Source organism: Rhodnius prolixus, unplaced genomic scaffold, assembly GCF_049639745.1.
Source record: "Rhodnius prolixus isolate KJV_2025 unplaced genomic scaffold, Rpr scaffold_1, whole genome shotgun sequence".
In the NCBI taxonomy this organism is placed as follows: Eukaryota; Metazoa; Arthropoda; class Insecta; order Hemiptera; family Reduviidae; genus Rhodnius; species Rhodnius prolixus.
The window spans coordinates 43,281,064-43,294,392 of NW_027411581.1; the positions used below are offsets into that span (position 1 = coordinate 43,281,064).

At 34.9% G+C, this 13,329-nt stretch overlaps 1 protein-coding gene across 1 annotated transcript; it reads left to right on the forward strand.

Moving 5' to 3' along the window:
• Positions 1 to 1,941: 1,941 nt before the first annotated feature.
• LOC141460193 (uncharacterized) lies at positions 1,942 to 4,446 on the forward strand. Its single transcript, XM_074139957.1, has 3 exons — positions 1,942 to 2,125; positions 2,325 to 2,385; positions 3,651 to 4,446. The coding sequence occupies exons 1-3, from the start codon at positions 2,103 to 2,105 to the stop codon at positions 4,404 to 4,406; spliced, it is 840 nt and encodes a 279-aa protein (XP_073996058.1). The 5' UTR covers positions 1,942 to 2,102; the 3' UTR covers positions 4,407 to 4,446.
• The last annotated feature ends 8,883 nt before the right edge of the window (positions 4,447 to 13,329 follow it).

The following is a 13,329-nucleotide window of genomic DNA, read 5'->3' on the forward strand; positions in this document are numbered from 1 at the left end:
TTCATATTTTACAATTTCGAGAATTTCTTTTTTTCAGTTTCCCGCGGGTTTATTTCAAAGGAAAAACTACACTTGTTGACGTCCCTCAACTTGGCGCGCAATAATTATTCAAATAAAAGCATTCAACCCTTGTTTTTGTAAATATCTATTTTAGGATCGTACCAAAGATACTATTTTAGGGCAAAATAATAGACAGGTTTTTGCCGAAACCCTCCAAATTTATATTTGTTTTTATTGATTCGCAATTTATAATTCGCACTCTAGTGTGCCACTAGTAATTATGTATAGAAGATACGAGGCTTGTCTTTTAAGTAAGTAACGTTGTGAAATAAAAGAAAAACAAGTTACTCTTCTTAATAACTTTATTTTTACATGAAAGACTGTACCTTAATCTACTTTTCTACATAATTGCCACTAATATTAAGGCACTTATCGTATCACCAGCTTTTGAATCCAACCCTCACAGAAGTCTGCCGCTTGATTTGATAACCACTGCAACTTGGTCGTTTTGACCTCATCATCGTCGTCGTAGCGCTAACCACCCAGATACATCTTTAGAAGCAGAAACCGGTTCCAGTCACTGGGCGCTAGATCGGGACTGAACGGAGGGCGATCAAGTTGTTCTCAGCCAAATGATCTAATGAGACCATTTCAGTAACCAACGTGAACACAACTTTCAATCATTTAAACGACCGGGCACAATTTCATAGAGGGCACTTCTTGAAACTTGAGGAAACTCATTTGATAACGCTGAAATCGTAAAGCGTCTGTTCTCTTTCACCTCCAAATCACCAAATCTTCAGTAATGACTGAAGTTGGCCCGATTTGTTCAACATTATGAACATTCGTACGGCCATCTTTAAAAACTATTTCACTGCTCACAATGTTTTCTCCATAAACTTCACTGATTTCACGATGAATTTCAGCCGCTTTCACAGCTTTAGTACTAAGAAAACGAATTTCAGCGCGTATTTCACAGTCGGCGGGATTCTCAGTCGGTGGGGGCATTTTAAATACTCACAAACAAACGTAAGCACGGTTAAATGTTTTTGGAATAGCGACTAGGTCAGCACTGCAGCGGCCGAATTTCAAAACGGTACTTACTTAAAAAATACACACCTTTTATGTAAGTGCAAATGAAGTGAGAAAACTACAAAGTGGAGCTCTCCAAAGTCACTACTCACTGATATTAGCACTTTCACTTAGAGAAAGGGCGTTTTATCCGGCGAGGAAGGGGGTCAGGAAGAGTTCGGGATAAACGGCAACTTTCTAGAGGATCGGAATGTGAGGATAGGGTTCTGTGGAATCTCTGATGTCTTGAGGTAGGAAAGGAATGTTCAGACCATTGCGGATGGTTTGATTGGTCACATAATAAGAAGTATTTGTATAATGGATTTGGTTGAATCCTATAGCTCGAGGCCGCAAATCCAGATTGCGGTATTTTTCACCTGAAGTAAACCTTGTAATAGAAGCCCAGATCTGTTTTCTAAGAGTCTGTAGGGAATATTGCATAATATATTATTTGTGATAATGGTGCTGAAATTTAGAATAAAAAAACATTTGAATTTGTGCTTCCAGTATAGAAGAATAGAAGAGTGCAAGTCCGCTCGTGATCGCTTCAGATTCTTTCTAGAAGGCAGGTTCATATTTTCCTAATTTTTTTCTTTACGCTGAAGAAGATTTTAGCAGGAAATTAACTCACACATCTGTGTGAGAAATGGAGATTCCTGTCTTATTGATGTTAACTAATCTTTCCTTCTGTTTAATTAACACATAATCAGAACAATTCGATGTGAACCGCTATTCTAAAAAGAGGGACACTGTGAAAGAGATTAAATTAATCTTTCCACTCTGCTGCATCAATGTTCATTAATTTCTATTTTATCAAGGTAGTTTTGATTTTATTTATGCGAAATGTTTTTTGTCATGGCAACAGTTTAAAATGGAAACATGTGGTATTAAATTTATCACTGATTTTTAGTAGATATTGTCTAGTAGGAATTTCTGTTCTAATATTTTAAGTTTGTATGAATATATTCTATTCTGTTAGGTTGGAATAAAAGGGATTTTCGTCGCCGCTGAAGTCTTCACCAGATAGAGCCATGTTGGACATGTGTTCTGAAGTGTAAGTAAACAGTACTTGTTGTGTATTAATCATTATTTTGGATTCTGTGGCTGCGTTAATTGCTTAATCATCTTACAGTTTTGCAAAGCACTGTCTATGACAGTGTGTCTATGACAATGTGATCTGTTAAATCCATTAAATAATAATCAGGATCAACAAATAGTGTACCTAGTATTTATGACAATCTTTCTGATAACAGGTTACATGAACTATACGAGTTTTCAAGATACCATTTACTAAATCCTGGCAAAGTTCTACAGGTATTACGGATTTTTATAGGATTTTTTTTATTATTATTTTAAATGTTTCCCTATAAGCTTCACAATTTAACAAACTTTAACTATACTCTACTGTAACAGTAAACAATAGCACTAACCACAGTAGACTTTCTGAAAATGTCTTGTTTCGGCGAATTTGATAACCTCTCCAGAAAGTCTGAAGTGAAATGACAACTCGAAGAATAAATAAATACAGGAGGGCACGGAAAGTACAGGGCTAGACCTAGTTTTGACCTATTGGAGCTTAGGTAGGCTAGCTACAGTCTTTTAGACCAAGCTAGTTAAGTTGAATCTTTGTGCTGCCGAGATAATAAGGCGGAGAATGATTAATTCCAGGGTCATCTCGGACATCCAGGTGGCCTTGCAGGCTATTAGTTGCCATGAATGCCAACTATGTAATGGTTTAGAAACCCTTAAAAAGATCTAGCTGCTGCAATAAGGTCATTCTTGACTGTCCGGTCATTCGGTTTACAGGGGCATTAAGGAGGCTGATTACTTTGCACGGAGGAGAACCTGCGGAGTTTATACTCTATTGTGGCATTGGGCAATGCCTCGATATTGCAGCCATCAAAAATTGTGGTGGAGAAGAAAAACCCTGGCAGTTGTAAATGTTAAACACCATCTACACATCCCAAAATTACTTACTTCACCTGAGCGGGCTTCCGGATGTTTGTAAACCAATGCTGATTAAAGAAACACAAGTATCGTTTGGACCTAGTTGTGAATAGCTTGAGTATGTTTTGTAAGGAGGAAGAGGAGATGGTGCTGCACATATTGCGTGAATGCGAAGTGTTGGTATGACTCATGATTTAGGTTTACGGATAAGAAATGCCCAAGACGTCAGATTTCACCCCATAGTAGACCTGCACCAGACTCCCTAGTCTAATTAAATGGACGGGACCAGAAGAGTGGCACTAACTATTACGTGACGGAAATGTAGGCTAACCCTCGGCGAATCTAATGTAAATTACGATTGAGGGAATCCTTGGCGAAAGTATGTTCAGTGACCGTACTGCAATAAGGTCATTCTTGACTGTCCGGTCATTCGGTTTACAGGGGCATTAAGGAGGCTGATTACTTTGCACGGAGGAGAACCTGCGGAGTTTATACTCTATTGTGGTATTCGTTTATACTCTATTCGTTGAATTATAAAAACTCCTGTGTTGCGTAAAATCCTCTAAGCCTCCTAATTATACTTCTTTCTTGTTCATCGACCTGTATGATAATGTATTTTCTTCTTGTTGCAGGCATTAAGTCAGGTTAAGGATTATGAGCGAATTATAACCATAAACGCTCATTATGGTTTCTCAACAATACTGGTAGCGGCTTTATGGTTTGTTTTGTATTTAATTGTGTTGAGACCCTGCGGAATATCCGACTCTAAAGCCCAGAAGATCACCTGTTTTTTGAACGCTTTAACCATATGTCAAGCCATCTCAATGACCGATAGAAAAATGTGTGGAGAAACTGTACGTTGTGACAAGAATAGCGGTTATGAAATGTTGGTCCTAAATGCATCCATGGGTTACTTATTATTTTCTACTGCATTTTGGAAATGGAATCGAGAAGAATGGCCAATTTATATTGGCACGACACTAATATTTGGAATATTTGCCATGTGCCTTAGCCAAGGCCACGGTGCTCTGTTAGTTCTTCACTTTTTGTTTCTGTTGGAAGTTTGTACGCCGGCCTTTCTTTCCGTATTCCTATTAGATGATTTAGTTAAAACGTATAACTGCCATTTTGCTAATGTATTCAACGTATTGTTTCGCCTAATTTTTATGGCCTATATGTGTTATTATCGCTTCTATCTTGGTTTTAAATTTGCAAATAAATTATTAATTTCACCAAAAATTCCTATGTACATACACGCAATATTCCCAATTGTGTCGATAACATCGATTTGCCATCTAATATTAGTGGCACTAAAAACAAGAAAAGACTACATTCAATTCAAAACGCACAAAATTCTATCCGAAGCATCAATTACAACAGTAAAATAAACATATACTGCAATAAAAATGTTATTTTCTTTTCGCTTAATCTCTTTTATTATTTATTTATTTATACGTTTATTGTACAACAGAAATAGTACTTTAAAAAATCTAACAATCGTGAATGCCTTGGTCAAAGACCCTCACGCGAGCTCCATACAATAACAGTACAATAGACAAAATATTTTAAGCAAAAGTTCTCTTTACAAATAAAACAATAATATTTTTGACGTGAATACGTCTTTAAATTTGAATCATATGGTGGCAATCCAAAAAATCTAATGATAACAAAATCCGGGGATACAGTTTGGCATTATAGTTTCGAATCTATCGTCTTCATCCAAAATTAAATTAGACCACTAGATAGCTGAAGGATCAAAGAATTCATTACGATAAGCGAGGACTGTGACGCATCGCGCGCGGTGGAGGGGGAAGCGCCGCCATTATGAAATCATTTTGCTGCGTATCGAGATTTGCAAATGGTATAACTTTTGACTCGGAGAAGCTACGATGTTCGTTTAAGTTTTAATCGTCAGCTGTCGTCACAATCTATCGATTGTGTATAAAACATTAGTGTAAAATAGTGACAGTGAATATAATAAGGTGTTAGAATAAAAAAATATTATCAAAAATATATAATGTCGGCCTATACGCGTCGAAAAGCCAAAACCAAATACAGAGATCGTATACGGTTGGAAAGGGCTTCTCAAGAACAATCGAATGGTAAAAGTCGCAAAGCCGGTGTAGTCGCCATATATCGCAATATCAATAGCTTCACTGATTGTAATAGAGTTAACATTGACATTTCGGAAATTTATTTGGAAATCAAAGACGCAAAAGCTGGTGATGTCTGTCTAGTAAACGTAAAGGGCAATGGCATCATCAGATTCGTACTCGGGTGTGTGTATATCCATCCGGGCACAGAAATTAAACTCTTTATGTTACGATCATTGTTAAAATATTACAAAAACATCGCTAAAATTATACCCGATTACGAGCCTGATCTTACTACACCAATTATGATAGTTGGAGACTTCAATGTTGATGTCTCACAAAACCGCTCTTTGCCCGACTTCATGCTCAGCGAGTTCAATTTGTCTAATATTGGAACTTCTCCAACAACGTTAGTTAATACCTATATTGATTTAACGTTTACCAGAAATCTCGATGTATCTTGTATGCCATTTGTGTCGTATTTTTCACCGTTACGTAAACGTATTCACGTACAACACACGGCCGTGTCCATGACACAGCCACATGGCACTTTTTACACTAAATTTAAATTAAATGGATTTGAGATTATTATATTGTAAATATACTATATTGTGATTGGAGAGAGAGTTGCAATTAAATTAAATTCATTTCTCAAAATACCGGTTTTATTTATTTATTTATTTTTCTTATTTTATTTTATTTTTTAAATTTCTAATAACTGTCTATAGCAATAAGCGTGGTGCACAAATTTACTAAGTGCAACCCAATTGCAACCGTTTAACACCTCTAAACATTTTACAGAAGTTAAGTATGCGGAACCAAAAAAAAAAAAAACGCATCCTGAACTCCGCCAAAGTAGGGCACTCCGCCATGAAATGATGAAGGTCCTCAGCTGTAGGCAGATTACAAAGCGGGCAGAAGAGCGTGCTGTCGTTTAACCACGGTTTATATATAAAATCTCTATTATATTTTATAGAACGTAATTTATATTTTTCAAAAATTTATAAAATTGATGATCGAAGCCTTCACGCTGCTGATAGTGAGAAAACACTGCTCAATATCGAAAAATGTAAAGAATTTACTAAATTAAAAAGGAAATCTAGTATAAGTGACGCTTTGACGGTTATCCGGGGCTTACAAGTAAATTCTAGCGTGCTTTCGCTGAGCAATTCCTGTAAATCTTTTTACTAAGAAAGAACACCATATTGAAGTTTGAGGTTACTGACATGCATGACTCAATTCGTCTTCCACCTAATGTACTAGAATAGAGATATTAACACAATAAAATGGGATGCTATCGTTAACATCGCTTTCTCTTACCGTAACTTCGTCATGATTTTTCTAATTTACTATTGTGCAAGGAAGAAAAAGAAAAAAGAAAGAAAATAATATAAATTTAATCAGTAGTATTTCCGTTGGACTGATTTTATTCTAATTTAGAATTGAACATATATAATTAATTCTAATAATCATTATTTTTTATTTATTTATTTATTTCTGTATTATACAAAGTTGCATGTTACAGAAACAGTTAGCCTTTTACTGCATTATAAGAATTAAGATTCAAAAATAATTGAAATAAACAACCTTATACTGAAATTAAACATAATACAACTGTAGGTGAAGAAAAAGGAAAATGTCACTCAATGATTCATAAACTGCTCATACTCAAATGGAAACAAAATAAGAGGTATCTCAGGGAAACGACATCAACTAATGATAATAAACAGGAACTAAGGCAGTACAAAATCACAAATTATTCGTTCGCATTACCGACTAAAATAACATTGTAGATCTAGTGAGCACAGACTGGACGTTACTCTTGTTGCAAAGCACTACGTAGTCTCATTGCTTTAGTAAAAAAGTTATACACATTAAATGCATAATTTTGTTTTCATATACAAGTATGTTTATTAAAGAAGTGAATGAAGTACTATTAAGGTATTTATTTCTCTATAAACTGTACGTAGTAGGTGCATTTTAAAAATATGTGTCCGAGAGATTCCTCGCTTGCTCTGCATAATTTACTAGATTCAAATAATTCTACACCTGTAGGTTATTTCTTATAATCATTTTGAGGTAATGGTGACGCACATTACAGTTAAATGATCCTTTAAAGCGAACATGATCCTGCTCTCCCTTAGCACTAATGTCAAATAAATGTTGCTGGCAAAATCATTCATAAGTTAACCACATTTATAGTTATAAAATTTGAGTATATCCTTCTTTTCAGGATATAAATTAATGTCAATAAGTTATTCTCGCAAAGTTTCAATCAAGTAAAGTCGATTATGACCGAAAATGAGAAGTTTTATGTGTTCTGACTTCGAAGATAGGATTATAGCATGATTTCTAATGCTGAGCAATTAAATATTATATAACCTTTCATTTTTATACCACGTTACAGAGGCATCACATATACCCCACAGATATATGCTATTAGGGTAGAAGCAGATAGAGATGCATGCTTTACATTAATATGGCAGGTCATTAGTAAGAGTGGGTTTTGGCTGTTTAACAGCTTTATGCCCCGGCAAAGCTTAGGGATTGTGAGAGAGGATGGGAGAAAAAAAGTTATTAAAGTTTTGGATGGCGTTACATTATTTAGGGCTCAGTGGTAGGTAGGTATTTGTGGAAATTGTTTTTCCCTGGAGAACGCCTGGATATCTTTCTAATGGTTGGATATTATCGTTCGGCATTCTACCAATTACTTTTTAACATCATAGGATCAAAAGTAAAAAGAGATTATTAGGTTAGGTTATACTTTCAAATACTAGTAGTATGTCCTGCCCACGTGTGGTCAGCTGTAGTGACACTAGTAATGTGCAAATGGAGGGTCTTGTTCAGTTCTTTGTCCTGCAGGAAAAAAAAAAAAAGAAAAGAAATTGTTTTCTGTAATGACTGACTGAATGGGTTACGGTGGATGCGGGGTCCAGAATGGATTTGCGAAGTACTGGGCACATGGAGTTCGCAGCTGATTGTTGAATGCTCCCCTCGATGGCCTTTATGCACACAGAAATAAAGATAAAAGCTCGCTCAGCTAGCCGGACGAGATAAAAGGTCTACCGTAAAGCCAGTCCGCATTGTTTTTATAAAGAGGTTAAAGATTTTAAAAAAAAATCGCGCACTATATTACGTAGGATAAACTGATAATATAGTCACTTATGATTTTTTTCATTTTTACTTTTGTAAGGGTTAATTAATTTTTATTATTATCCTTTTATGAAGGATGATGTGGTCTTCTCCCCCTTCGCTAAAGCTAAAAAAATCATGAGAGCATGTCCTGTACACTTTCTAAAGAATCTTTGAAAAAATAAGCAATGAATAGAGAGCTTAAAACAAACATTAAAGCTTAAACAAGTCAATTAGTCTGACTTTTATCTACTTTATGTTATACCATTTCAAATGTTAAAAGTTCTTCAAAGTTGTTTAAAATGAAATCTACTATAATCACCCACACGTGGCCAGAACTGGAAATAGCGCACTGAATTCTTTTTGTGCAATCCTGAACTTCTTGGTTTGAAAATTTAGTGGACTTTAGTCAAACAATAGTCGGAGTAATTATTTATAAAGCTTTCTTTTGCAAGAATTATATGTTTAAATAAAACTATTATTCTATTTATGAATTAGAACTAAAGGCCTTATTACCGATAACAGTGATTGCAGGCTGTTAGCAATATTTCATCCATTTTTTCGAGAATATTATAGCAAAAAATAACCCTTTTAGAAATTCAGCCGTTAAAACAGCGTGGATTCAGGAAGTGATTTTTTAAACTTTGGCATTTCTCACGCCATAAATCAAATCATTGAAACAATTGATGAATACATCTACTGGGCTTTCGTGTGGACAAATTACTTTTGACTACATTAATCAGTTATTAACTAGTTAACCAGTTATTTCAGAGAATAGATAAAATTTGTGTAAAAATAGTGGATCAGTTTCACAATAAGAGATAGTTCTGTTTAAAAGAAGGACTAGATGGAAAATGAGAATTACAGCAAGGCGATCCGCTCTCTACAAATGTCTTTAACCTAATTCTAGCAAATGTCCGCAGGAAAGTTGGACAGAGTGACTATGGTGTCACTGTAGCCGGCATAAAATGAAAAACATGCGTTTTGCTAAAGATATTGTTCTAAAAAAAAGCACGTTTGAGGGATTAGAAGTACCCGTGGAAGAATTAAATGGCACTGGAAAGGAAGCTGGTCTAACAATAAACCAAGAAAATACAACGTCATTAACAAAGGAGGGAAACAGCGTGTGTGTGTGATTCTCAGTGTAAAGATCTCGATCACCTTAATCACATTAAAGAAATCATCAGGGAGATTAAAAGGAAAATTACCCTGGAGAAAGTTCTGGTCTCTTAGTTCATCCTCAGAAAAGAATCACATATAAATCAAATTAAAGGTGTTTGATAACTGTATCATTTCTTCTTTAACATACACATGCTAAACAAGTAATTCTTACGAAATAAGAGATAACAGCGAGCTTTAGATTGGTACATGCTGGATGAAAGAACTAATAAAAAGAGACCAGATAGTAACATAAAAAAAAGATTGACTGACTTCGAAAGATTTAAGACAGACGCACATAAAACTTACATATCAATGGGCAGTACGGATACTTCGGATGGGCGAAGTAATCTACTGACTGGTACCCTATTTACCAAAGAGAAATAGAGGATATCCAAAGAACAAGAGAAGAGAGGACCTACTCTCTGGTAGAGAGCGGTTTATGACAGACTGGCACGAGATCTGTTGGGAGAGGCCATTGTCTTACTGGGCCTAGATGTAGCATGGCAATACTCGGAAGAACACAAGTTGATAATGAAGTACAAAGATTGTTCGCTTTTTTGGCTGTGACAAGTTAATGCTATTATTTATTTCTCTTATTATTTTTCAACTTTTTCCATTCCATTACTGATTAGCAGACATAATTTATAGATTTACAGAAGACAAAACGTACTATTAGTTGTAATAGACAGGGTGCAATTAATTGTAATAGCGTCATTTAGTGAGGTTCCTAGATTCGTTACCTGGTCTTAGCCTTTTACCTTTATTTCATACATTATTATTATTAATTTATTTGTCTTTAAGGCCTAACCCTTTTACAAACGGAGTGTCAATAAACAAATTTCATACATAATATAATAATTAAATTAAATGAACAAACTTGATAATAAAAGTAAAATAAAAAACAATATCATTAATGAAATTAAAATAAACAAACAAAAAAGTAATAAAAATAGTAAAATAATATTTATAGATGCTGTCTAAAGGAAACAAAAAATATAAAACCTGTTTACTGAAATTATTCATTTAGTAAAAATGACCTTAACTTTAATATATTAAACGCGTACTTATAAAGTAATTTTACTTTCTAGCTACTATACATCAATTCTAATAAATCTCTTTGTACATCAGAGGGCAGATTACTATTGAAATAATGAATCCTTCTTGAGGCATACAGAGGACAAACAACAAACAGATGCATGAAATCCTCCTCAACGTGCATATCACAAACTGTACACAACAATTTACAATTTATAATATGAATGGATTTCTGTAAAGATATTTTGATAAAATATTTATTAGAAGTTCGCATCTGTGCAATCAACCTAGTTACCCTACAGGGTTGTCTAATATTAATATACTCTTGAGGTACTCCAGCCAAGAGCGGTAGGCTATTATAAATATCATTAAAACGGTAATATTCTAGAGATTGCCTGTCCAACTGGAGCAAATTAGTTTGAAGTTTTGAAACAAGCTCTCCAGCAGAAAGTCCATTGAGATCTGACGCTTCAAAAGAAACACCATATTTGCCCAACAAAACTCTCAACTGAAGAAACCAGTTATATTTCACAGGAGCAGTACTCAACTCCAAAAGTCTAAAAAAAACAGATACTCGGCAATCTTGTGCTCTCCATAGATAATGACTTTATTTCATACATTTATAAGAAATTTATGGTAAATTATGTTCTATCCGCCTCTGAGCTCCAGATTCGATGGGTGGTTAGTTGGACGTGGAGCTTGTTGAAAAAATAGAGGATAAATATCTTCAAAATACGAGTCGTCCATCAATTCGAATCAAGGATATCACTGCTTTCTTATTGCATTAGTAGGTATTTTGTGTTATTTATTATTATTTACGTGTGATATTCTAGCAGTTAAAGTTAGAGAGAAACTGAAAATAAGTTATTACAGACTAATTATTGTAACCAGTAATTTAATCGCATCTCAATCTCTGTTCCCTCACAAAAAACGAGTTAGTTAAACGATGTGTTCGTGTTCTCCTTCAATGGGAAATACACGTCATTTTTAAAATCACTTCAACTTGTATATTGTAAGGAAAAAATGTTCTTCCAATTGTCCGTTAAATTAAAATTTTACATTTAGTAGAACAGTAAAGCATCTCTCAAGTGATCTTATTACTAGTATTTGAGACCGTGGTACAAATAAGTTCGCTTACACAGATAAAATAAGTAAGCTTCGCAACTGATAGCAAATGATTTTCTTGGTGTAATTTTTTTTAAAAAAGGGGGTTTCTAACAAAAGCTGTGCTGGGCAATAAAAAAAGTTAGACTTTTCTTGCCTATTTAGAGACAAAATCACCAATAATGTTCTTAAATATCATTTCGTTAGAGTGTTTGTAGCTACTACAGTTTAGGAATGAAATTTGTGCGAACGTTCAACGCTATTCTTATAGGCAATAGAATGTAATGGCCACATGTCATTTACATGCAAAGCATTCTATTGTAATAAAAGGCTGGGTTGGATATAACCGCTTGAGACACTCCATAAAGTTTGGGGCGACGATGAAATTCCCTTTCTTGAGACGCACAATTTTGAGTGTTGTTTACAAGCGTTAATCTCTAGGAATTGCCAAGAATAGTGCAAGCAACTGGGGAAGCTCTGTACCAGCTCAAGTGGACAGAAGGAGTTTAGCTGTATGACTATGGGGTAGATCTTCATGGTGAGAACAGTTAGACTGGGAATCGCCTTTAATGAAATGTTGTGCCAGTGTTTGGTTCTATTCTTCTCTAACAGCCTCCATAGATAGTGGACTAGCTAGTAGACGGTCTAGAGTGATTCTGCTGTGTGCACGTGAAGAGTAGTCTTGTAACAAGGCTATCGTTTGAGTAAAGGGTGACCAGTTTAATCAGGCGGTCCAGGACCCTAGGGAATAAGAGGACCACAAGCTAACTACTGCTGTAACCTAGCCATTGTCTCCAGGGATCCTTATTGTCTCCAAAATGTGATCACAGAGACCCACAGAAACACGCTATCAGAAGAAAATTAACTATGACCCAACTAAAACGTTTACTCTAAGCAAGTTAGTTAAAACCTTGCGAATGCTCTTGCTTGGCCAAAATAACTGAACTCCAGTGCACTCAGCAGTATTTCGTTTCTCTTTCCATTCCAGCTTTACATTACTGATTTAAAACAAAAAAATATTTTATCTTCAATATTTTCCTACAAATTAATTAATTATAAATTAAAATTTTAGTTAATTAAGTTAAAATCGGTAGCTGAGTTTTTGTCAACAACTGAGACATTAGGTATAGTTTGCTGCTCTTAAATTTACTTTGGGAATCGTCCAAACATTTGTACAGGATCTTCTTTTATGGTTTTGCATCTTCAACCAAAAGTGCACGAACAAAGAACAAAAAGGATACTCTTTTCTAGCACAAGTAAACTAAAGCCAATCATGGATTTGGAATTGAAGCCTTCCTGGTTTCAATTTCTGATTTTGTCTGTTATCATGTTTTTTAAAGGCCGGAATAACACAGATATTCCTTTTGTACCACATCATTTTCTGAAACAATACTTCTAAACCCAGCTAAATACTCTGCTTCATAGAAAAAGGTAAGGAGGGGGATAATTGTAGGCTTGATAAACCAGGTGATTTTGAGGAAAAGGTTCCTCACTATTGAGCAGTGTCAGCTGCCAATGATACCAAATTTTTGGTAATGCATGTTCTTGTTCTGCTATAATCTGAAAGATTGTGATGTGCCAAACAGAAAGACATTGAGAAACGGGTGTGCTGGAAAATTGGAGTTGTACATGGATCTGTACCACGAGAATAATCCAAATTTCATTTTATTCTCTCTTCAATAAAATTTTATCCAATTTTCCTTTAATTCTAGTCTATGTTTTACTTTTCAGCCGTAACAAAACCAGGAAAATTGCAGAGTACGTCACTTATCATCTAAATGCATAA